The sequence below is a fragment of the Pavona decussata genome, unplaced genomic scaffold (genome assembly GCF_977016875.1).
Source record: "Pavona decussata unplaced genomic scaffold, jaPavDecu1.1 SCAFFOLD_383, whole genome shotgun sequence".
Taxonomy (NCBI): Eukaryota; Metazoa; Cnidaria; class Anthozoa; order Scleractinia; family Agariciidae; genus Pavona; species Pavona decussata.
Genome location: NW_028145756.1, coordinates 63,479 through 90,432, shown reverse-complemented (window position 1 = coordinate 90,432; position 26,954 = coordinate 63,479). Strand labels below are relative to the sequence as shown.

At 39.3% G+C, this 26,954-nt stretch overlaps 1 protein-coding gene across 4 annotated transcripts in view; it reads right to left on the bottom strand.

The window, feature by feature from the left end:
* The window catches only part of LOC146451818 (uncharacterized), a 36,822-nt gene that overhangs the window by 8,269 nt on the left and 1,599 nt on the right, over window positions 1–26,954 (bottom strand). For 2 of the 4 annotated variants that reach the window (XM_085098596.1, XM_085098598.1), the window contains exons 3-14: window positions 25,872–25,943; window positions 24,910–24,969; window positions 23,938–24,012; window positions 23,098–23,175; window positions 20,919–20,990; window positions 19,088–19,162; window positions 18,018–18,089; window positions 17,081–17,146; window positions 8,468–8,539; window positions 6,003–6,074; window positions 3,989–4,060; window positions 298–369 (exon numbers count right to left, since the gene is read on the bottom strand). In XM_085098596.1, the coding sequence (XP_084954722.1) occupies window positions 298–369; window positions 3,989–4,060; window positions 6,003–6,074; window positions 8,468–8,539; window positions 17,081–17,146; window positions 18,018–18,089; window positions 19,088–19,162; window positions 20,919–20,990; window positions 23,098–23,175; window positions 23,938–24,012; window positions 24,910–24,969; window positions 25,872–25,943 (858 nt within the window). The remainder of the gene's footprint in view (window positions 1–297; window positions 370–3,988; window positions 4,061–6,002; window positions 6,075–8,467; window positions 8,540–17,080; window positions 17,147–18,017; window positions 18,090–19,087; window positions 19,163–20,918; window positions 20,991–23,097; window positions 23,176–23,937; window positions 24,013–24,909; window positions 24,970–25,871; window positions 25,944–26,954) is intronic. The other 2 variants (XM_085098600.1, XM_085098599.1) reach the window with 2 other exon arrangements.

Here is a 26,954-nt window from a genome sequence, read left to right as displayed (position 1 = left end):
TTGCACTGTACGTTGACCTGATTGGAATGGTTTTCATAATAGCATAATTGAATAATAAACTCTTCTTCGTTGCTTTGTAGATATTACTCGTCGACATTACATTTCACACATTGTCGTATTTTTCCTCGTCTGACAATAATGTTCATGATTATGATAAGGCAATGACAAGAGTAATGTCATAAGCCTTAAATAATCTGTCGATAATGATAATGACAGCGATAATAATCATGATATAATGATCGTGATATGATAAGCGGTATTAATAATACTCACACTGAGGTAATGAAATAAACTTACAATGTGATCAGATTTTTAAGTCCGGCAAAAGTGCGACGGCTGATATGGCTGATGTTGTTGAAGTTTAGATTCCTTTGAAAGAGTAAAAAACCGCAGAAAATGGAAGTAAAACAAAAGCTCAACACGAATTGAAGATGATACAAATGGCCTTTGTGTAGTGAGAAGGAATATTAAGGAGATCACTAGGCTTTACAATGCAGTTACTTTATTCATGATAGACGGGGCCAGTAGGCTGTTTTCATGTTCCTTGTGTAAACAATTCACAGCGTTTCGTGCGGAAATGTTAAAAAAGTTGTCTCGACTAAGGTAGCTCAAGTAGGCGGGTGACCCTTCTACCACAGACAACCTTACTTCATATAAATTGGCTTTAGTAAGAGTAGCTCACTGCCATTAAACTTGGACTCTGTCACTATTTCTAGCTTGTCCTTTGAGGGCTATGTGTTTCAGAGTTTTCAAAAACAATCTCTTAGACGTGGTGGTGGCACACGGATGTTGCACCGCGATTCATTAAAATGCGTGTTACTTGATGGCAGAGAACTGAAATCATTTGAATATTCTGAATGGTCTGTGAAACTACAGTGTAAAACTTTGAAGGTGGTAATTGTATATCGTCCCCCTTGCTCGCCACAGCATCAAGTCTCTTCCTCTGTGTTTTTTGAAGAGTTTTCCACCCTTCTGGAGAATACAGTTTTGTGTTTGGAACCTCTGCTTATTGTGGGTGACTTTAACTTCCACCTTTATGACCATCAGAATGCTGATACAAGAAGATTCTGCCAAATTTTGACAACTTTTGGTCTACAGCAGCATGTTTCTGCTCCTACTCATGTGTCTGGCCATACACTTGATCTCTTGATTAGTAGATCGGTTGCCGATTTTAGTCTTGGAGTTCCAATGGTCACATGTCTTATTTCGGATCACTATTCAGTTATTACCCACATTGGTTTTCCTAAACCTGCTTTAACATCTAAGCACCTATCCTATTGAAAGCTAAAAGATATAAATATCACTGATTTTCAATCTGATCTAATTTCATCATTGAAACTGCCACTTGCTTCGGATGGCCTGAATGAACTAGTACATGAATTTTGCAACGCCCTCATAACTACACTGGATCTTCATGCCCCTATGATATCCAAGGAAATTGTTGCTCGACCAAAAGCTCCCTGGTTTACTAATGAACTTAGAAATCTCAAAAGGAGACGCAGAAGATTGGAAAGATCAATGAGAAAATCTGGCCTTGAATCCGACAAACAAGCTTTTCGTGTAATCTGTCAGGAGTATTCTTCTCTTTCCAAGGCCTCTCGGTCTGCCTATTATTCTGGCCGTGTTTCTGAGTGCACTGGTGATACGCGAAAATTGTTTCAAATCGTCAAATCACTGTGTAAAAAAAGCTGTGGAAATACCCTTCCTCAGTTTACTAATCCTGTCTGTTTGGCAAATGAGTTTGGGGAATTTTATATCAAGAATCTTTATTTAATTTTGGAAAACATTGATGCTATCAATGTGGAGCCTCCTCTTCTGGACTGTCGCTGCGGTGATGTGAAATTAAGTCAATTTTCAGAATTGTCTGAAACCAATGTACGTCAGTTAATTAAAAGTTCTTCGAACGCTACATGTCAACTAGATCCTTTACCAACATGGCTATTCAAACTTTGCATTGATGCTCGGGCTTGTAAAGTCACTGATCTTGTAAATAACTCATTGACCAAAGGCTATGTACCTGATCAGTGGAAAACTGCACTAGTTACTCCTTTACAAAAGAAGGATGGAAGCGATACTGATTTCAAGGACTATAGACCAGTTAGTAACCTTCCATTTATTTCGAAAATTGTTGAAAAAGCTGTTGTCGATCAACTTCTACGTCATTGCGAAGAAAATGCTCTACTACCGGATTGTCAGTCAGCCTATCGTCGTTTTTCTTCCACTGAGACTGCCCTTCTTAAAGTCCAGAATGACATTTTGCTTAATATGGATAAGCAAGAAGTTACTCTTTCGGTTCTTTTGGACCTTAGTGCAGCATGTGATACATTTGACCACTCTTTACTGCTGAATACTTTAGAAAACGACTTTGGTGTAACGGACACTGCTCTTATGTCGTTTCAGTCTTACTTATCGGAAAGGAAGCAATGCATTGTTATAGAGAACAATCTCTCTGATGAATTCAACTTGTCTCGTGGAATACCTCAGGGAAGCTGTCTGGGCCCAGTCCTTTATTTATCTCTATGGATCTAAATTGTTTGAAGTCATAAGAAAACACTTTCCATCTGCTCATGCCTTTGCAGACGATACCCAGATTTACTTTTCTTTTAAACCGGAATCACAGCTGGCCCAGGATAATGCAGTTAGTGCGATTGAAAAGTGTGTCGCTTATATCCGTGCCTGGATGGTCTCTTATCGTCTTATGATAAATGACTCTAAAACTGAATTTCTGATTATCGGCTCCCGTGGTCAGCTGTCCAAAATAAATATCAATTCTATCATGGTTGGGGACTCCATCATTGAACCTGTAAAGAGTACCAGAAATCTGGGATCTTGGTTTAATGAGCACATGGCAATGGACATTCACATTGGAAACATTTGTAACAAAGCCTTGAAGGGTCTTTACAAGATTAGACAAATAAGAAAATTTCTTTCCACTGAGGCCACCAAGATATTAATTCATGCTTTTGTGACATCTCACTTGGATTATTGCAACTCTCTCCTTTCTGGACTTACAAAATATCAACTGGATCGGCTCCAAAAAGTCCTCAATGCTGCAGCTAGAGTCGTCTGTCTAGTACCCAAATTTAATCACATTTCACCCTATCTAAAAGATCTTCACTGGTTACCCGTAGAGTTTCGGATTAAATTCAAAATATTACTACTTATTTTCGAAGCGTTAAATGGTATCGCTCCACGTTATATCTGTGATCTCATCAGGGAAAAGGCATCAATCAGAAGCTCTTTGAGATCTAATGACCTCACTTTGTTAGAGGTGCCTCGAACCAAATGTAAGACTTTTGGTGATCGAGCATGCGCTTTTGCTGGTCCATCCAAGTGGAAAAGGCTTCCTCTGGCAATTAGCACTGCCGAGAACTTAAATACTTTCAAGAAACACTTGAAGACATTTTTGTTTAAAAAAGCATATGACATCTGATTATTTCCTACTTTGTTTATTTTATTTCTTACTTTTTTGTTTGATTGATTATTCTTAAATTTTATATTTTATTGATTTGACTAAATTTTTCGTTTTTATATTGTAAGCGCTTTTGAATATCATATAAAAAGCGCTATTTAAATTGATTATTATTATTATGATTATTATTAACTTGTAAATATCAATTTTGCTTGGAATATTATTATTATTATTATTATTATTATTATTATTATTATTATTATTATTATTATGCGCAGTAAAACTATCTTATGCACAGTATAAGAAGCACCACAGGGCGCGTAGCGTAACCTGTGAGCCAAGCGAAACTTAAAATATCACGTAAATTAATCAGTAAAATATATATACATATATTATTATTACTATTATTATTATTATTATTATTATTATTATTATTGTTATTATTATTATTATTATTATTATTATTATTATTATTATTATTATTATTATTATTATTATTATTAGACGCTTCTGTCATGGTTCAATATAAACACGGAATTCTGAATGGGATTAAAAGTAACCTGTGATTTCACTTACAAAAGGGCTAGAGTTTTGTATCCAAGGAACATGTCTTCTGGTATGGCTTCTATTTTGTTGAAGGATAAATCACTGCGATAAAATGATAAACTAATTTTAGGGCCCGTTTTTCTTTCTTCCTATTCTATTTTTTTAGGCGGGTGGGGGGACATCTCCTTATATTCCAAAATCAGAAAAAAATATAAATATAGTTGTCTTCCAAAAAAATTAATAAGATATTCGAGTCTTTAAATCTGGCCATTTTTATATATTTCGTTACTGGGCAACAGATACAACACAGTTTTTTTTTTCAGTGTATTGCTTTGTCAGAATACACAGAATATGCCCCCCCCCCCACCCCCCCAAAAAAAACCGCGCCTTTAATTAACAATCTGAATTAAATAAACCAGTATGAAGCTAAACAAATCCTGTATGTCAAAATGGACGGGAATCTTTGTCAATATGCTTATTAGACTACTCTAATTGTCCAAAGGGCGCTTCGTTTTTGGGGTATGTAAATCCAAATGGACCTTGTGACAGTGAACGACAACATCTTGGATGGGCAGAAAAGAAATCAAAGGCTTGGTTACCAATTCCCATACTTTTTCCCGTTGACACTTGTTTCCACATCTCAAACTGACCTTGGACACTTAATGAGGTTTACACGGTGTAGTATTCCTTATAGTCATAGGAATGATTTTCACGGGAATAGAAGACATTTATCAGGCAGAAAACTAAGTCAATATATAGAAATCAAGCTAGGCAAGGGGCATCGCTTTGGGGTTTGCAAGATACCTACAGTATTTAGGGTTAAACCGGAAGGTCTGGTATAAAAGGGGCATGGCCTGGCCGTTCTCACCTTCAGTTGACAGTCAACCATCAAAGCGTATACAACTGACAAACTGTATGTGTCTTTTTCTACGGCCCTTGTCAATAAAATTGGCTTACCTTTAGAACTTGATATCTCATGCTTATGTGGTGATATATATTATAAAATTTTAAGGTATATAATTTTTTCAGAGGACGCTTGAGTAAACAACTTGCCTCGACTTAACGGTGGCTAAATTTGCATCTCGCCCCTTCAATGCAAATGTGTGGAATGAAGGAAGGGCTTGTAATTTTATAGAGGAACTTCTTTTTTAAGTACTGATTCTAAAATAATTAGTTTTCGTTATTGTGATGGGTAACTCTATATTAAAAATTACTATCCTCGGGAGTTAGTCCAAGTTGTTGGTGTAGTGATTACGAATAAAAGAAATTAAACTAACGACGCAGGTTCGAAGCTTATATTGATGTATTTTCCCTCTTTTTCTCTTACGTTTGAAATAAGTTTTACTTAATATAATTTTAAGTGAATGTCCAAGGTCAGTTTCAGAGATGGAAACGAGTGTTAACTTACCCTAACATGCAATTATTTTGCGAGTTTGTAGTATGTTATGTTTCGTCCGCATTTCTGAGTAATCGCGACCTTGGGCCAAAGCAAACAGGTTTTTGCTCCTAAAAGGTGACTGTTTTTTTTTTTTTTTTTTCTGATCCTGGTAGCGTTTCTGTTTGTAGAAGGAAGCCGCGTTGGGTTTTCCAATAAAATACGGCCACCCACAAATTGAAATTTTACTCCCTTTCGATTTGTTAGATTTGAGGGACGAAGTCTTGCCTTACAAAACAATTATAAGGAAATGTATGTGAACTGAAAATCTCGCCTGTTAATCTGGTTTTGAACAATTGGCCCCAGAAGAATAATTCGATTGTGAAGTTGAATTCCAGCAAAACATTCGAATTGATGACAGTGCTACTACTATTACCGGGGTCACTTAGAACTGGCCAATCAGGTCACATTATGATACGAACAGTAGTTTTGAACTGTTGTTTTTCGTCTACTCGTGATTGGTTCAATTGACTTTGGTTGAAATTCATTGTTCTTGTCCTGCAATCTGATTGGCTAGTCTCGTTTAAGTGACCCCGTTTACAGTAGTCGCACTGTAAGACCGTAACACAAACTTCGCGCACAGTCATGGGCTAGTTATGTCCAACTTACATTAACCCGAGTACAGAAATGTTCCGAAATACATCCTTTGGCAGATAGGTAATCTGATTATTAGCCAATGACCTAAAAAAATTGAATTATCAGTTACAAAAGTCAAACCGTCGTACAATTTCATTGTCATGCAAGGGGGCATTACAACTAATAGCTGACTATTCTAATAGCTGATTATCCTCATTTTAAAACAGAGACAAAGAGCTCCAAACCTGATTTTTTTTATTTTACTTTTTATTATTATTTTAAGGGGAAAGTGATGGGGCCGCCAGACGACTTCTTGAGTTCATAAAGTACATTTGAAACATACCTCCACCTCGAGGGTCTAAATTCTGCTTTGACGAGACACCAACAACCAAATTTACAATTAAGTTATGGAGATAAATACAACATGCATAAATAAATTTTTGCATCATTATTCTGTTTATTTTTAACCTGCGTTTCCTTTCCAAGCAAGCACATTACCTGTTCATTATTCTAAACACAGCCAATAGCCTTGCTTATAGGCCCATGTTCAACCAAGAGGCATTGCGCACCGAGCTGAACTTTGCACAGTCGAAAATTCAGAAAAGTATCAGCGGGCACTAAATAGCAAAAGTAATCCACATTCATTGAGCTCATTTCCAGGAATATCACTAGTTTTCTTGTCATTAAGCTTTGTATAATATCCTCTCGCTTTATTTATGTGGATATTTTCAAGAACAGTCTTCCTGTGGAAAGGAAAATCAGAAAATCGTCGGTTGCTTCTAAGTAACATCTTGCGGTTGACAATGTAGTTGTACAGCTGTTATTCCGAAGGAATATATTCGTCTCAGAAACTCTTTGCATAGTTTTTAGTCTGAAACAAAGAAGCGGGAGGATTTCATGTCTCCATGCATGCATCTGTTGTAGCGATGTTCCTGATTTCTACCTTTGAAATTGATTTATACCGCTCAGGGTAGCCCCTTCAGATGTAAAAAGCTGTCTGTTATCAATGGGAGCCCCTCGCTATATCATCAAAGGTAGAAATAATTTCATGATAGTACCGATAGACCAGTTCGGCGTAGTGCGCTATAATTTTGAAAGCGATATTAACTGATCTAACATTGAGTCTAGCACTCTTAATTTCTTTTAATTTCAACTTCAATAATAATCGACAGGACCCTTTCAGTGACTGTCTATCTTATACAACAATAAAATAAAAATCTTCGGACAAAAATTATTTAATGTTGAGGGCTGCCGGCTGTAACAGTTCGACTGTTCCGCCGCGTCGCTCAAAGAAACGAATGCAGAAAAACGAACCAAACCCTCGACTTTCGTTCGCCGAGAAATTTTCACAAAGGAGTACAGAGAACTCGAGCGCTTTGGAGAGTAAATATTTCTTTTTGGTGCAGAGATTAAAATAAATCGGAGCGACTGAAACGAAATCAACCAGTCCGATTTGAATGGTCTGATTTATTTTGAATACGCCAAGACTTTCATACCAGCGTGAATATTCTTGTAAACCAATCAGATCCCACGACTAAACAATACAAGCGCTTGTAAACAGTAACAAACGGCCGCAAAGCCAAATGGGTGAAACTGGGCCTTTAAACAAAACGAGGAAATGAAACACACAATACTAAAAGAAATCGACGCAATGTGATGACAAAGCACAGCTGTGATTTAAGCAGGCACAGGCAACAAGAACATGTGACTTGTTGTCCTGGTTATACATAAATTGCAAGATAAAGCTTACTACATGCACGGTCCATACTATGATTCGCTTCCTATTACACACATAAGTAGACAAACAAGGTTGTAGGAAAAATCATGCATTTCAGTGAGCCAGACCAGACCTAGCTACAATTTCCTTAAATAGTTAAAAGAAGGTCAAAGATGGACAGGCTCTCTATTCAGTCAGTATTAAAACTTGCAAATCACGATGAGCCTACTATTAATACCCAGGAGGCTTCACTTTTCGAAAGACCGAGACTTTAAGGGGGTAGTATGTGATAGAATAGGCCATTTCCGAGTTGCTGTAAGCCTCATTATGAAAGCGAGGCTAAGTGCAAAGTTTTAATTATGAAAATTAGTTTTCATTCATATGCAAACAAAACTGATTTTAATATCAAAAGCTTTGCACTTAGCTTCGCTTCGATAACGAGGTTCACAGCAACTCGGAAATGGCCTATTCGTGCTGACTTTCCGATCCATTTTTAACCGTAAACAATCTTGCCACATTGTTCTACACGTGAAAGCGAGTGTCCCAAAGGAGAAGAACCACTAGCAGAATTTTGGGGGATGTTTGGCAAAATTTCTGCGATCAGTGGAAGGCATGCATTGCCTTTCCATACTCTCCCCTCCCGAGCCTCCCGTGCTCTCGAAAAGGAAACACTGCTACACAGACTGATAAATAAACATTATTGATTTAATGCCTGTGAACATATTTGGAGATTTTTTTCTTACAGGTTAGGAAAGTTTCTTACAACAATGGCTGCACTTACAGTGATGCAAAACATCGACGTCTTGGTTTTACGAGTCGTGATAAATCCGTTATACGATTATTTTCCAGATGACTAAAAGGAAAAAACGAAAATGAATAAATGAATGATTGAATGAATTAATAAATGAATGAATAAATGAATGAATGAATGAATGAATGAATGAATGAATGAATGAATGAATGAATGAATGAATGAATGAATGAATGAATGAATGAATGAATGAATGGATGGATGGATGGATGGATGAATGAATGAATGAATGAAGGAAGAAGAATTACCCCGTGTCAGCACTTCATTGCCTCGAGGATCGGTGAAATCGCAGAGCAGTCGAACTTCCAAGTTAAGTGCAGCAAGCTCGAGACTTCGCGAAGCAAAAATCGCGGCAGAAAAAGCGGCTTTAATCGAGAAACAAACCGAGCAGAAACGATTGAGGACAACTGCAATGAAAGTCAAGTTATTGGAACTTGAAATGAAACAAAAGCAATTCGAATTTCAACACCAACTGGAATAAGCGAAGCTCGACGCCGAGGCAGACAAAGCTAAGGAAAGGACAGAGTTGGCAGATTTGGAGTTCAAGTTAGCAGAACGCGAGTTTTCTTGTTTGCAGTTTGAGGAAAATCCACCTAAGCGCCATAGTTTTAACAGAAATATTGACATTGATGGAAACTTTACAAGCGTAACCGACGCTAGTCCTCAAGTTGTTTTCCCTCAAGCTGTTTCCACGCAATTAGGGTCCATCCCGCGGGATGGCACGCATCCTGCTCTGTCCACACGTAGCGCTGTGCACCCCACCTGGTCCACATCATTTCACGCGTCTCCATCCACGTGTTCCGTCTCATCCAAGAGAGTCTCGACCTGCCACGTCACGTCTTCGCGTGTCTCTGTTCTTCCCGACACGTCCTCGCGTGAATCAACGTTACCTGCGCCCTCTTCACGTTTTCCTGAGTTTTCATCCACGTCCTTTCAAGCCCCTCCAGTCTAAGTGGTGTCCTCGCACGTTTCCACGTTGCCTACGAACTTTACTCGTGTTCCCGCTTCTCCACCCATGCCTACGTGTGCTTCCTTGCAAGCCTCTGCAGTTCCCGTGGTGTCCTCGCGCGTATCCTCGTTACCTGCGTACTCTACGCGTCTTACAGATTTTCCACCCATGCCTACGTGTGCTTCCTTGCGAACCTCTTCAGTTCCTGTGGTGTCCTCGCGCGTCTCCACGTTACCTCCGTACCCCACGTGTGTTCCTGATTTCCCACCGATGCCTACGCGTGCTTCTGTGGTTCCGGTTATGTCTGCCTCAACGTTGCCGTCCTCGTATTCACGCGCTAGCTCGTGTGCTCAAGCCTATGGTCCAGTTCTCCTGCCTTATCACCCAATTTCAGGACACCTTCCACCTTCTCTTCAGCCAATGGGTGAAAGCTTCCTTGCAACTATTGCTACCACAATAGAAAGACTTAGTGCCGACTAAGGTCTACCTCCACTACAGGTGCTTAAGTTTGATGGCTCCCCACTATTTAGACAGAGATTTCGCCAGATGGTAGAATCGAAGGCATTGGATGAACAGACTAAGATGGCTCGCCGGCTGCAGTTTCTCGAGGGTTCTGCTCTTAGAGCTGTGCAAAGGTACGAGGCCTTGCCAGGAGGTTTAACCAAGGCGTTAGAAGTCCTGCAAAGTCGTTTTGGCCAACCATTTAAGATCGTAAGAGCTTGCGTCGACACTCTGACTAAAGGTCCCCCCATCGCATCTCAAGACAAAGAAGGTCTCCAACGCTATGCAGATATGGCACAAGTTATGTATGATACCCTGGGAACAATGAACTGGTTAGGAGAAATGAACACTGACAATCTCGAGAAAGTGATACTAAGGTTGCCCAAATGGCTCCAAGACAAGTTTCGAGAACATTTGAAGAAGCCTTAACGCCAAGGAAGAATTATCCCCACATTCAAAGACATTGTTGAGTTCCTGAATGACCGAGCTGATTTGGCTAATCATCCGCTTTTTATAACTTCTTCTGAGGTGAAGCCACACAAACGAATTGAAGATCGAGACAAGTCTCATCTGCGTCACCTTACCACTTTTACCACAAGTACCTCTAGGGAGGCCAGCAAACTTGCGATCAATAAAGTCACTAAAGCCATCAATTGCCCCTTGTGTGTCCAGTGCCACCCACTCTATCGCTGCGGGGTATTCAAGTCCAAGCCCGTCGAGGAGAGGAGGGCCTTAGTCAATAGAAAACGGATTTGCTGCAACTGCATTAACTCTACGGAACACAAGGCCAATTCGTGCAAGTCGCCAATGCGTTGTAAGGTACCTGGTTGTGGAAGGTCTCACAACACTTTGCTTCACCTGTCAGGTCCATCCCGAGAAAATGCTGATCATCATACTAACAACACTGAAGTCACAGTCATCCCAATCATGCCTACTGTTCTGCCAAGCGACCAAGATGCTCCCTCGAGCACGTGCGCTACTGCAACCTTGGTTGAATCCTCTGAGATTTACCTGCAGATCATGCCCCTCAAGGTCATCGCCAACGATGGACGATATACAACCACTTACGGCTTGATCGACTCCGGCTCCGACGTCACCATGATTGACCCATCTTTCGTCGACCAGCTTAGTATTGAAGGCGAAGTGGGACAACTCCTCCTTTCCACAGTAAGCCAAAGAGACAAACAGGAGAATGGAGTAAAGGTTGACTTCAAAATAGCGCTCGTTGATGATCAACACTCACACCAGATTACTGTGCGCAATGCATGGGCGGTACGAGACCTTACCATCCCACTTAAGCATGTAACAGCTTGCAAGAAGATGGAGCAATGGTCGCATTTGTGTCAAGTTCATTTTCCCGAAGTAGAAAGAAAGAAGGTTTCTATTCTTATTGGAACGAACATCCGGGAAGCCTTTATTCCGTTAAAAGTTAGAAAAGGAAGACCTAATGAGCCCTTCGCGATACGATCCTGCCTTGGCTGGAGTGTCCTTGGAAGTTCCAGCAGTGTAGGTGGTAGGCATCAGTTCAACCTGCATCACGCTTCTTTTGAAGATGTTTCTCTCAATCGACAGTTGGAGGAATTCTGGCGAATTGAGTCCCACGGAACCATGAAAGAAGCCTTTAGGCCAATGTCTGTTGAGGATCGAAAGGCGCTGAAGATAATAGAGAACACAATCTCTAAGGTTGACGGCCATTACCAGATGGGCCTTCTCTGGAGGCAGGAAGTACCCTACCTTCCATTTAACAGAGCCTTGGCAGAAGGTCGTCTTCAAGCTCTGAAAAGGAGATTTAACCGGGATCCTGGCCTAGAGGAAAAGTACCGTTCCGTCATTGATGACTACGTTAGTAAAGGATATGCAAGACAGCTAAACGAAGAAGAGGCCTCTAAGAGATAGAAGATCACTTGGTACTTACCACACCACCCGGTGCTGAACGTTAACAAGCCCAAAAAAGTACGCGTGGTATTTGATGCTGCCGCTAAATTTGATGGCACTTCCCTGAACGATCGGTTGTACCATGGCCCAGATCTCACAAATAACCTGGTTGGCGTACTTATTCGCTTTCGAGAAGAAGAAACTGCGTTCACAGCTGACGTAGAGTCGATGTTCCATCAAGTCAAAGTTCTTCCAGAGGATGCAGACGCCCTAGGGTTCTTGTGGTGGAATGCTTCTTCAAATCTTCCCCCTAAGGAATATTAGATGCTTGTTCACATATTTGGAGCAACTTCATCCCCTTGCTGTGCCAACAAGGTACTTCGACAGACGGCAGACGATACTAAAGGCCGGTATAGCCCTGAAGTCATCACGACCGTACACAGAAATTTCTGCGTTGATGATGTACTGAAATCTGCGCCGACAACAGAGAAGGCGATTTGGCTTGCAGACCAGCTGACCAGGCTACTGAGTGAGGGCGGCTTCCACCTAACGATGTTCACAAGCAACAGTAGGCTGGTGTTAAAGGCCCTCCCACAAGAGGAACGAGGGAATCCTTCGATCAATCTCGAACTCAACCAACTTCCCATCAGCCGTGCACTTGGATTACACTGGGATGCAGTTTCGGATACCTTGCAATTCAAGGTTGTTCCCGCGAACAAACCTCCAACTAAACGTGGCATTCATTCGACTTTTAGTTCCCTATTTGATCCACTTGGTTTTTTGAGCCCGTTTCTCCTCCCAGTCAAAGTCATTCTTCAAGAACTATGGAGAATGGACGTCCAGTGGGATGACCCTATTCCAGAGCCTTTACTAACACAGTGGAATGGATGGGTAGAGTCTCTGCCTCTTGTTGCGAACATCAAGATTCTGCGATGCTTCAAATCATTTTCTCGCACCTGAGTCATCACCGATGTCTAAATGCACTATTTTTCTGACGCATCCAACAAAGGGTACGCTGCAGTTGGCTACTTAAGGCTCTTTGATGATACGGGAAAGGTCCATTGCGCTTTTGTTATGGGAAAGACCTGCAATTCCCCGCTGAAACAGTGGTCCATACCGCGTTTAGAGTTACAGTCAGCAGTGGTAGCTACACGCTTGCATCTACTGATACGCGACGAGCTTGACATACTCCTTTCATGGTGTTACGTTCTGGACAGACTCTTTGACGACCTTGCAGTACATTACAAACGAGAAGAGGCGTTTCAAGCCATTCGTTGCTAATCGAGTGAACGAAATTCATGAAGCCTCAACTCCTCAGCAATGGCAACATGTGCCAACATCACTGAACCCAGCTGACGATGGTTCCAGAGGAATGAAGCTACATGATGTTGACCCAAATTGCCGCTGGCTCTCTGGCCCAAGTTTCCTCCTGAAGCCCGAAGAACATTGGCCAGTTAGAAGGATTGGCAATATTCTAGAAGACGGCAGTGAAGTTCAAGTTGAAAGAACCGTCATGGTGATTGACCGTGGATCATCACTGGACCTGCTTCTGCGTCGCTATTCACCTTGGCCTCGCCTCTTAACTCTTGTCGCCTGGTTGTTACGTTTTGTTAACCATATTCAGAACAAAGGAACTTCTACTGAGAGAGGTGGAATATCCCTTTCAGAGATACGGTGCTCTTCCAAGAAAATTGTACAGTTGGTGCAACGCCAAGCCTTTGCCGAAGAGATTGATTCCTTAATCGATGGTCGTCTAGTTAAATGTCAAAGCAAGCTTGCAACTCTTCTTCCTGTACTCGTAGAAGGAACTGTGCGCGTCGGAGGAAGAATTCGTCACGCTCCTATTGCCTTCGAAGCTGCCCATCCGATGATGCTTCCTAAAGATCATCCAGTTTCCACCCTGATCGTGCGCTACTACGACGAAATCCTGGGGCACGCCGGTCGAGAGCACGTACTTTCCTTCATACGACAACATTTCTGGATTATTCAAACAAGGTCACTCGTGCGCCATGTTCTACGAAGATGCATCGATTGTCGCAAGCGTAATAAATTCCCCATGACTCAATTGATGGCCGACCTGCCGAAGGAACGTCTCACCCCCTATGATCGGCTGTTCACCTACACAGGAATCGACTTCTTTGGCCCATTCTACGTGAAGCGTGGTCGGAGTTCAGAAAAGGTGTACGGTTGCCTCTTCACCTGCCTTACCAGTTGCACCGTGCATATATAAGACGTGAGTTCATTAGAGTCCGATGCCTTTATTCAAGCCCTCCGCAGATTTATCTCGAATAGTGGGTGTCCCAAAGAAATCTGGAGTGATACCGGAACAAATTTCGTCGGAGCGGACAAGGAAATTCGCCGCAACTCTATTCGTCAGTGGAATCAGGATGATCTAAACAAGCAACTAATTAAGGACGGGATTAATTGCTCCCAGTGCCCAATGTTCCAGTGGAAATTTCAGCCTCCAGCCGCGAGCCATATGAATGGGGTCTGGGAACGGTTAATTCGAAGTGTGCGTAAGACCATGAAGGCGATCCTTGGCAATCCAGATGCGTTGGTTGGACTGGAAGCCTTACGCACGGTCTTCGCAGAGGTTGTTACCATTCTTAACAGTCGCCCGCTTACTCCCAGCAGCGATGATCCAAGCGACCTGGAACCACTCACTCCGAACCACCTTTTGCTGCAACAGAAAAATCTCGCTCTGCCTCCAGGTCTGTTTGTTCGCGAAGATCTTTACAGCAGAAAACAATGGAGGAGAGCCCAATTCCCTGCTGGCTGCTTTTGGAAACGGTGGCTAAGAGAATACGTTCCAGCTTTACAGTAACGTCAAAAATGGGTTCGCGAGAAAGGAAACTTGAAGGTCAATGATCTCGTAATGCTTGTGGATGAAAATTCCCCTCGCGGAAGGTGGCTCCTTGGCAGAGTTTTGAAGATCTTCCCTGGCCACGACCAACGCGTTCGAGTTGGAGAAGTCAAAACGAAGAATTCAACGCTCGTGGGACCGATTTCAAAATTTGTACTGCTGGAAGAAGAAGATTAGTAACTTTGACATTTGCCTACAATTTTTCTCAGAATCCTCTTGGACATTTTTAATGCGCTAGTCCTAAGAACTTTCAGTGACAGATTAATTGATTCGCTTTCATTGCTGAATTTCCGCAAATTTAGCGAAGCTCCCCAGGATGTTGCGGTTTTTGTTAATTAACACTTTTCCATGTATTTTTTATTTTCCGTATCTTTATCCGTGTTAATTGTGTCCTGCACCTTCATTCCTTCTTGAACAATTTTCGCACCATATGTAAAGTCAGTCGTATATAAAATTTTCTACACTTTCATTTTATCACTCACCCACCTAAATCCAGCAATTGGTTTTTTACTAAACCCCCTGGTTCGAGTGTAATAAATTGCGGATTGAAACCTGTGAGTCTCTTCATGGCCCTCGCCACTTCACCCCTCCGAGCTGGAAACGGTCGAAAACCCGGGTGTGCTGCCTTGACTCCGTCTTATGAAGGGGAGAACAGTGGTGGCATAAAAAGCCCAAAACAAGAGCCGCTTGAACTGACGACAAACTAGTTTTCAGATTATAAAAAACTACCGTCTTTTCACCTCACTGAAACGTAAACTTATTCCTTTTTTCATCTCGTTTATTTCCATTTTTTCAAAATCTGCCTTAAATTCGTTTTGTTGGTGAAACCATTCTGTTAAATAAAGAAAATTTTGTGCAAATTTAATTTGTTGTTTTCATATGCAGTTATAAGCTTACTGCTACCGACATCGACAACATTTCCATTGCAATTTACACGTTTTTTTTTTATTACAATTAGCAAAACTTTCATATCTTGCCTTTGAAAAGTGTCATCCCGGTCTAAGCTGCATGTAAGCTTTTCCTGGACTAAGCTGCTGTGCCTTTCGGAATTGCATTTTCTTTCGTCGTATCTACTTTATCCTCAGAAACATCAAAAAATCGCTTAGCGGCCATTTTGAAAATCAATGCTCCGCAATAATCACCTCGCGCGAGGTGATTACGGCAGGATATGTCGCAATTTTCGACCAATGAGATCAACAGAATCTCTATAATCACCTGAGTAATTATACTAATGACTAATATTAACCGCATGAATTTTTAATAAGAGTTGTTTCTTTTTTAAGTGTGTAAGGCTTCCAGACTTTAATTATCTTTTTAACAATTTTTAGTTGCCTTACATGACACGTCACTTACTATACTGAACACTACTAACATTACTTACAATAGTCACAATGCTAACTACAATAACTATATCTACGTTGTTAACAATATTTACTATACTTACAAAACTAAAAGTACTTACAATGTCTACACTACTTACAGAAATAATGTTATGTCTTCTAGTAAACACTTACTGCTTCGTCCAAGGACATTTAAATTCAAGAGTCTAATTATAATTTTCTAATTGTTTTAGGTTTCTCAAATTTGAACAGAAACTTGTTTTTAAAAAAGAGGTGGATTCACAGTTAAACATGTTAGTCAAACACGTGTGTCTCGGGATTTCTACTCTGAATTCTTGCTGGATGATTTTCTGGCATAGTTATAAGTATTATTATTATTATTATTATTATTATTATTATTATTATTATTATTATTGTTATTATTATTATTATTATTATTATTATTATTATAATTATTATAATTATTATTATTATTATTGTTATCATTATCATTATTATTATTATTATTATTATTATTATTATTATGCACAGTAAAACTATCTGTATGCACGGTATCAGAAAGCAACGCAGTGCGCAGAGCGTACTGTGAGCCAAGCGAAACTTAAAATTGCGCGTCAATAAATCAATAAAATATATATACATATATAAAAGTCATAGCCTAAATGTCTGAAAGTCTAATACTCATACAAATAACCATTCATGGCTGATCTATCAATCTTGGAGAGAGAGAGAGAGAGAGAGAGAGAGAGAGAGAGAGAGAGAGAGAGAGAGAGAGAGAGAGAGAGAGAGAGAGAGAGGTTTGGTAGTATCGAAGAGGCGAGTTCGTTTTGGAGAGGATTGTGGGTAGGAGAGGGAACTGGGAATAGTCAGGCTGCATGCCTGGACGAGGTGAGGCATGCGATTTTTAGCAAAGTCCCGCCACCAACGAATGAGGCCTACAAACTAGAAACCGCTGAATATTATTACTATTATTATTATTATTATTATTATTATTATTATTATTATTATCATTATTATTATTATTATTATTATTTACACCCTGAATAAATACTTACAGATGTGCAAACAAGGTAGGGCCTATCAAATTTGGCACCGACATCAACAGATTCGATTCTAAATATCTGTGGAGACAAAATAATATTGAGACCATTAATCAGTGGTGTTTATTGTATCATCAAATGGTCATATTAAAAACAGCTATTATATATTCTTTTCTCGTTTTACTTTCAACTTAGTAGATGATGGTTCACCCCCCTTCCCTCCCCTCCGAAAAAAAATACATTTTTAGTACACTCTTCTGTAACAGATCTGGTGAGTGCTCGAATGTATCCCTGCCATGCACCAAAAGCTCAGGGCAGCGAAAGTCCACCAGAGCGGTTGAAGTGTCCACCATAAAGGGAATTAATAAAGAAAAGTTGTAAGAGATTTAAGTGTTGTGTTTGTTACGAAGTACTGCACCATATGACTGCAATTCATGACTAAAAAGTGTGGTTTACAATATATAAATTTGGATATATGCAATTTCACCCTTTAAATCACGTTCTTCTTGTTGAAATGGTACTCCAGAAGCCATCCTCGTGCCCGGAGTCGCAATCCATTAAGCAACCACCACGGTTCCCGCTAGCCAACAGGAAATTTGTATTTTTTAATTAATTAATTTATTTATTTATTTATTTATTTATTTATTTATTTACCTCAGGGGGTCCTTGCTCCCTTGTTCCTGCTGTTATTTCGACGTTGTTCCCTCCTTTACTACTGTTTGCACCTTGCTACCGTCCACTTTCCCCCCCCCCCCCCCCGCCCCCCTTCATAGCCCTTCATAGCCTTAATGCTGTCCGAAATCTTCAACTTCAATTTTATAAATAATACATTTTTGCATCTAATAGGACAAACTTTGGAGTAAGTTGTCTGTTAAATCAGTTTATCGTTGACATAACTGTTTCAATGGCCGAAAATGGCTAACTACTGGCTAACGCGTGTATATCAACTTACATTCTGCCGAGATTGTTGAATTTTTCAAATGTGCCATCGGCTATCGTCGACATCTCGTTATGTCCCAGGTACCTATCGTGAGTAAAAAATGTCAGGAGGAAAACACTAGAACAAACAAACACTAAGTGGCAAAGAAATGTCTAATCCAGCAACTTTGCCATGCAATCCCGCAGGGTAAGTCTGAAATGAAAATAAGCAATGAATAAAAATGAATATTCACCAACAGTAATTGAAAAAATGGGATAGCTATCTATTATCCAACATAAACTAATGCCAGGATGTTGATGATAACAAACAATTGACTCGACTAAAACTAAATATGCGACAGGTAGCAAGTCTTGAAGCCAACTGGTTTTATGCTCAGTCCTAATAATTGGCATTTTTTGCTTTACAAACGACAAATTGTCTAAATATTGGGGTATATCTTTACCTTTTTTGTGCTTTACTCAAACAATACTAAGTTGAGTTGGATAATTTAAGTAATTTGAATTTCGCCTTAATATAGCTATAGCTTATCTTCTCGTTTCGTTTCGCTTCTCACTTTTTTCGGATCCATCATTAGTGCTGAAAAAAATTCAGCTATAAAAATAATCTACCACTGCAGCAACTTAACGTTAAAAGTCTGAACCTTATGTGAAAAAAAAGTATCTTGGCCTACCTTTCGGGAACACAAGCCTCCTACAATCTACAAAAAGGGCCAGATCATCGGCCAATCATCGGCCGAGTTTTGGAAAAAGCCCCACGTTTGTGACATTATAAAGCCAATGTTACACCACATTCAGCCAGTGTTGCACCGATTAGAAACAAATTTCGTTTCTTACTAAACTTTTCTGGAACAAAAACCTTGTGAGGGATGTTCATTTCACTACGCAACGTTTCGTCAACATGTGTCGTAATAGTACGACGCAGTGGACACAATTGAGACAAGTTGCACGAATAGCTTCCTATCGTAACAGTTCCTGAAGAGTCATCCTGGTGAGAGCAAACCATTTGTTACTGCTTTTCCTTGTCGTGGAAAAGTTTAAATTGAGGTCTCCATTATAGGAATTGTTTTAGGTTAAGTGACTTACAAAGTAATCAGTTTTTCACCAGGTCCTTCCAATGCTCCCGGTTGTAAGCGAGACAACTGGTTGTAACTAAGGTCACTGCAAAGAAACGTTTCTTTAAGGAAATATGTAATAAATTCAATTTGCATGAACCAAAACCATTGTACACAAACGCTGTGGGAGAATTTCAGGCGCCATTGAAATCTTAAGAAAACGATCATGATCCTTTTTTCATTTTTTTTTTAGGTAATTAGTTATCAATTTTGCTGATTGAGTTACTTACGATAGTAAAGGCGCACTCATACACACAGAATAGGAGTTACATCAACCTATGTATCTTTTGTTCAAGAATTAGCACAAGCGCAGTCACAGTGTTACGGACGTGTATCAAAAGATGTGAAACCCAGAAATTCAATCACTACCAATATTTTTACATTAAGACAACAACTGATGAAACTTACAATGGTAGCGATTACTGGTCACAAAGTCTACACAATCTATTCTTGCTTTATAATTTATCTCGTCCGCTGGCATAGCTTTATCCTTGTCTTGACAAAACTCTTGATCAAACATTCTCAAACTCATTAATAATTCATGCTGTCAAAAGCCAATAAATGACCTCCATTTCGGTCAGGTGGATGAATCTTGATACCCCAATGAAACACCAGATGAAACACCACCAGGTTTTCATCTGAGATGAAACATGTTTTTCATCTGAGATCAAACATTTGCATTTTAATGAGATTAATTTCTTATTGTTTCATTTGAGAAGACATGTCAAAAACTCGGGCTTCGTGCTTTATCGCGGGTTCCAAATACCGAGAAACAGATGAAAGCACGAGGCCGCAGGCCGAGTGCTTTCATCTGTTTCTCGGTATTTGGAACCCGTGATAAAGCACTCGCCCTCGTTTTTGACATATTACCTCCAACACTGGTCACAAGCCACCACTACCGAAAATCCCGCCTCCAGTCGCCACAATAATTGCAACTTACAATCACTAGGGAAATCACTTCTCTTATCACTTGTCACGGAATGCCACTTTCGAAATCACAGGGAACTGAGGACTCTAATCACACACACCCCACGATACTGGCTAGAGACTGACTACTTATGTATAGTTATCAGAGGAATTCCAGAAGTTTCTAGGCACAGCTGTTCTTGGATATTACAATAACTCTATTTTTAACAATGCTTAGTCATGCAATTCTACATTATTCTAACACCGCGTGACTAAGAACATTCTCGCACTTTCTCCATACTCGTGACTGGTCTAATAGCCTCAGAACACTCAGTAAATTTCTAGTAATTACAGATACTCCTAACATCTCCTTAAGCTTGATTGCTCGGTAGATTCCGACAGAAAAGCAGTGTCTTTGTTCCTGTTATGTTCATGCTGAATGCTTGCATTACTGTGATTTTGTTAGAACGTCTTGATGCTATCTTTTTTTTAGCTTGCGCAAGTGCTTTAGTTGATAGTGAGAGCTAGGGCTCAGGAAAAGATCCACAAGCCACTCCGATACTAATACGGCTCTTTGCAAGCTATTTGCAACACAGAAAGGTAATCTAATCAAAAATACTGAGTTCGAATATCTTCGTGACCAAGGAAATGGTTAAGCACTTGTTGTTGTTGTTTCTGTTGTTCTTTGTTTTTTTTTTTTTAATATTTAAATATAATATCGGCGCCAAATTTACTTTCAAGGACTTCATGTTCAGAGGGATTTCAAGGGCTTCAATGTTCACTGCCCATAACGAATTGTACTTTACAATTTCATTCCCCTAAGAAATCCTGAGGGAAGAAAACAAAATTTAAGCCGCTAAAACTTGCTCTGGTTTGTTATTAAATAATCTACTTACAGCTGTTTCAGATGCTTCATCGCTCTAAATGCCCCACTCTCGATGTACTTTAGGCCGCAGTCTCCCAGGGATCTAGATAAGTATAAATTAAATCGTCAGGAGCGGTGAGAATGAAGGCACACGCTGGTCTATCACGACGAATTTTAAAAAGATATATTGCCCAATTTTCATGGAGGAATTATCAATTGTGCATTGCATGAATTTTCGTATAACTGATTAAAACGAAAGACAAACGTTAAAATCAAATATACTAAGGGACGGACTATTATTTTTGTGGAAGGGGGTATGAGAAATATGGAAAAAATTGTTTGCAGGGTCTGAAAAGACAAAATAAATTGTTTGCAAACATGATAGGGTAAAAAAAATGTTTGCAGAGAAGTCAGGTAAGATATTAAAAAAAAACATTATTACCAAAACTGAAATAAAAAAAATAAAGTAACAAATTGAAGCATTAGTATACAAATTAACACAATTTGGGCACTACAAAAGTAGTCACTGCGTATAAAGCAAATGACAAATCTGAAAATAGCTAAATATCATTCTTGAAAACATGGGAATTTATTGTGGCAATTAAATCTTAACGTTACTTGTCAACATTTTGCTCTGTACAAAACTTCATATATCAGGTGTTTTTCACGAAACTGTATTAAACAGATAATATTCTTTAATCTTGGCTATATTTATCATTGCTAGTTAAAACATATTTGAGAAGTCAATGAATTACATGGACGACATAAACGAATAAAATCTAAAAAAATGACGATAGACAAAATGGTTCAAGCAGCTGTTTTGTCATGCATTACACACTCGTTGACAAATGAAAAACGTTTTTGTAGTAGTTGTTTATTCTATAAAATAAACGAGAACTCTATTTTTTCAATAATAATTAAAGTGCCTTTGAACTTTTTTAACCAGACAGGACAGTATATCGACAAAATAAGTGGCTATAATTCAAAAAAAGCCCGCTACTCCCTTTGCCTATTTCCTGTCGTATGCCCCTTATTTGCGTCAGTAGCTGCCAAAAAATTGAAAAGGTGAGCTGAGTGGACAGTATATCGACAAAATAAGTGGCTATAATCTATTGATTACGTCCTTCATAAAATAGTTCAATAAGGCAGTGATAACATTTAGCACAAATAAAAAGAACACTGCAAAAAAAAATGGAAAAAAAAATTTTTGCACGAAGATGATGTTGGAAAACATGTTTGCGGAGACGTATGTGTTAAAAAAAATGTTTGCAGGAAAAACTTTCTCATACTCCCCCCCCCCCCCCCCCCCCCCTTCCAGAAAAATAATGGCCCGTCCCTAATTTAACATAATTCGGGAAAAGTGAACAAATATTTCATAAGCCATATTGAAAAATGAGTCTTAAAGAATTTTCCAAAACAGTGGACAGTCTCAAGCGTTTCTTTTCTTCTGTGTCGCGCTCAGTCGAAATCTAAGTACATCTGAACTCCCAATCTGCTTCCGCGTCTTTCCATAAAAGCATTGAGCTTAACAGTGTTCTCCACATCCGCATCCTTTGGGACGAGTTGGGGGTCGGGTTTTAGAAGCAGAATGTTGAAAAAAAAAAAAAACAATTTAATGCAGGGAGAATCAAATTTATGCTGTTGTGGACATCCCTGCAACTGTACATTCAACATTTTAGTAAATGACATGTTGCGGCCGCATTCTTTTGAAACGAACTCCTTTGTTTTTTTTAGGAATATTTGTTGTGTCACGCTTGTATGTCGTTTTGAAATTCATTATTATTCTGTTCGTTTTTTTCTGCATAACTTCGTCTATTGTTCCGTAGTTCATTAGTATAAATTTGCGTCTTTGCTTTTTTATTTATTCTCGTTTTGTGCTTTGTGCTTTAAGTTTTTGGCGCTTTCTACATCGCTTCCTTTGTCCGTTTTTAAAGGCCATTTAACGTCTGTAAGTGTTACTTTAGCTGTTCCTTTCTGCTTATTTTGTTATCTCTACGTTCTTTTCTTATTTTTTGTTTGCCCTTTTTACTTGGTTCAATTTTCTAGCAATCGCATCCGATTGATTGTCGCAACGTTTACTGCATCGTTTTCTTTCTGTAATTTACGGATATTTGGCATTAGAGAACAAGAAAAAATACCGCTTTTTGGCCCCTTCATGACAGTACTCGCATTGTATATTCATCCCCACCTTTATCTTCTACGCGACTTACAGAAATACCATTCTTTCAAAGCCATCAAAGATGTCTGACTTAAGAACAGGTCCAATGCGTCTATTGGAATCAGCTTTCCTGTGGGGAATAAAATAGAGTTTATTAAGTTTATCGTAGCTTAAGTCAAATTGTTATGAGCATCGAAAATTAGATATTGAAAATCCAATGTTTTGATAAGAAGGTTTGGGGAGTAGAATTGTACTTTATACTCCAAATTAGTAACTTCAAAATAGAGTAGTCATGTCAGACTTTCTTCAAACATCCTGATCAAGTTGTGTAAAAACTTTTATATTCACGACTTCTTTAATCTAAGAACCTACTTTCAGTGTCGAAAAATAAAAGAAGGCTGGACACTACCTTATTCAATTTTCTCCATTAAGTTTTGTTAACTGAGCTTATCTTATTTTAGGCTGGCTTCCACTATGAACAAAAATGCTCCAATATCCTGACATTTCGAGGACATTTTTGCTTCAATAAAAATGTCTGAGATATGTCGGAAAATTAAAGGAGGCTGGACACCTTATGGTGTGTTGTTTTCTTTGGCGGAATGAGATCATTTGACAACAGTGTAACTCAACAAAATTCCTTAATATTATGGCGACTAAGAAATTGGTAGCCAAGTGTGGTCACTCTTTCCACGATAATAGGTGCACAAATGAAATGCCGAAATGATTTTCATTGCTTAGGGAATCCTTTTTTGTTGTTGTTGCTTCTTTGTTTGTTTGTTTTGTTTGTTTTTAACTTTGTGGTCCCATTATCATAGCTAACTGAAAAAACACATTACAGTTTTAACCTTGCATTAATAATGAATGTCATCAGTAATAGGAAAAACTCACTTACAAGAAAGACAGCTTCTTTAAGCCTCTCAAAATCACTTTAAGGTCGTCAAATGACAGTGCATTTTCTTGTAGATTGCTAGAAGATAAGAGGTGATAGCTCTTACAGTACTTATTTGTGTGAGTGTTTTTCTAAGAGGCTAGAAACATTGCTCAAGACCTGAAAAGGCACATCAACGCTTTTATTTAATGTGTATCTCTTTTAATACGGACATCGGTGAGCGATAAAACCTTGGTCGTATTACCGGGATGACAGGATTGAGGTTCGATAAGGGGGTTCTTATCAGTGCGTTGGTGGAGGAGTCGAAACTGATGAGCTGGGATAACCCTGGAAACGTTAGCTTTCGAATCCCTTTACGATGATCAACTGAGATGATAAGTTAATTTGGCCAGTCAGATCAAATATATAATCACGATAGCCTACAATGATTATCGAGAAATAAAAAGGAAACAACAGAGGACGACAGCATGAATAGGGAGGGGAGGGGAAGTAATATATCAAACACGAGAAGGTGCGTTTGATCAGACATCTAAACACTGAGAAATAGGTTGAAAAAACGAGCTGCAGCCGAGATTTTTTTAAACGGCTTAGAAGTGCTTGGATATATGATGAAACACACTTTCGAGTGTCTGATATGGCTTCTTAAATGATCGATAATTCTCGGAGAAATTCGATGCTAAAGTTGGCAAAATTTTGTGGTAATTAGGAACACATATCCAAACCACGGTCACAGTAGTGATTTTCTTTGCTGTTGATGAATTATTAATGAGTTTGAGGAACCTGTTTCCAAATACAGAACAGCTGAACATTCCGCCAAAAATAACATGCAAGTTGACAGATGCTGCTGTCCAATTTCTTTTCCCGCTCAAGCTTCAATAATTAACTGACACGGTCCAGGTAGAACTTTGAGATCAACAGTTGTATGACTAATCGCTATTCTTCTGTGTTATATTAATGCATTTAATCAAAACTCACATCTGCTTAACACTTTTGGGGAGATAAAATCCTCCTTCAATTTTGTTGTTATGAAGGTCACTGCATTGGACAAAAGTGAAAGTCAAGTTAGTAACTGCTACACTTAAGCAGGGTTCTTGTATATGTGCCGCTGGAGTAGCCAGCAGACCTAGTCACCAAGCGAACTTCCAGACGTCCCTGCGACATAACGCTGATGAAAGTGATAAGATTTCCAGTCAAATTCATACGAATGCTTCATGCTGGCCACACCATCTTGCAATGTAATGAATGCTGGGATAGATATAGTTGCTAATTAAATATGTTATCGCCAGTATGCCTCGAGAATCTTCGATGCGTCAGCGAAGTCGAGCTCAAGTCAACTTAAAGTAAAGCTCTGGAATGTCTAATTACGTCCATGGCCCATGCTCACAGGCCAGAACGATCGAGACTTTAAGGTACAAAAACTACTGCTTTTTTAGCAAAGACGGACTAGGGAAACAGCGGTATTTTTTTTTTTTTTTTTTTTTCACGCCAAACGCAGATTATCAAAATTTTGTTATACGGAAACAATTGAACATTTTTACAAAATAAACAAACTTATTGACGCTTAACTCAAGGACACTAGGAGCTTCATTCACCTCTAACATTATTTGATATTAATCAGAAGGTCTTAGGTTCGAATCCTAATAGGAGCACTCGGAGTTTGCCTGTGTCATTACTGAATAATTCATAATTCTCTTATAGAAAAATTGATGTCAGCTGGTAGCACCACAGGTTACGTCGCAGGAACGTAGGGTGCCAAATGAGAACCAGGCCTTTGAGCGGTCTTCAACAAAGTGGCGCATTTGAAAACTATTCTGAATTTACATGTTTAAGTGTCCTCGTCACGCGTACTAGTAAAATGTAGTAACAGACTGAGTAGAAATAGCATTGAATTACATAAAGATGTCTTTAAAACGGATACAAACTTTAAATGTTCTTACATGACTGAGAGTGACTTTAAATTCCTGAAGGTATTCTGTGGAATGAATTTTAGGAGGTTGCTTGAAAGATCTCTGAAAACAACAAAATAAAGCACATATAAGGTTAACGTATCTTTTGTGTAAAATATTGCTTGGTGTTTGACATCTGCCACGGCAACAGTCTCAAACGATCGTTGTGTATACCAGGGATTCGTTCCATGAAGTTCTACGCTAGAGATTGAACAGACTACTGCAGTAACTGTTTTTGTTAAGTAAAGACGGAGCATTTTCTTGTTAGCTGAAATATTTTCCATCTTTATTCGTTTTCCAATGCACATACGCTTTGAAAACTGCTGATCCCAGCATTATACAGAAAAAAATGTCACACACGAACTTGGTAAATGGCCCTGCTTGTTTGGAGTCTCCCAGTAACTCAGTACTTAGAACACGTGACAGAATAGCCTGAGTAGCAGTCGTTTCCGTTTCCTTCAAGCCAAACGGGGTAATCGCGCGAGGGCATTGGGCAAAAAGGAGCAAAAAAGTAAGAGCGGCGGGGAGGGGCGCGGAAGAAAAGGAAACGCCTGCCGCTGAGCCCAGACATTCTACCGAACGCCCCCAAATGGCTTCGCTCCCTTGGGGCCTACACTGTCACGTCAAATGGCACATGAGAACCAATCATTTTTAACTTATGGTAAATCTCAGCGAAAACAGAATCGCGGTGGGCAACTTGATTACTTCAAGTTGCAATATTTTAGAAGATTTTCTCTAATTTTACGTCGCTTGAACAAAGCGTAGATAAAATTACCAAAGACAATTTTTTTTTTATGTTTTAGAATATCAACTCATTTGCTTACAGCTGGAATTACAGACAGAATGAGCTTGTTCCACATGGCTAAATACTTCCTCGCGTTTCCAGGATAAAATTGTATTTCGCGTAGCGTGAAATACAGAGTCTTTCTAAATGTTGAAAATTTCCTTTTCAGACCGTGGTTAGAACTGAAATTTTCTTACAAAGTATTTACTTGAGGCCTCCCCAATCTATTTATGATTACAAAGTTTGAATAAAAATTTCTTTGTTCGTATGCGAAACAAGCTTTCAGACCA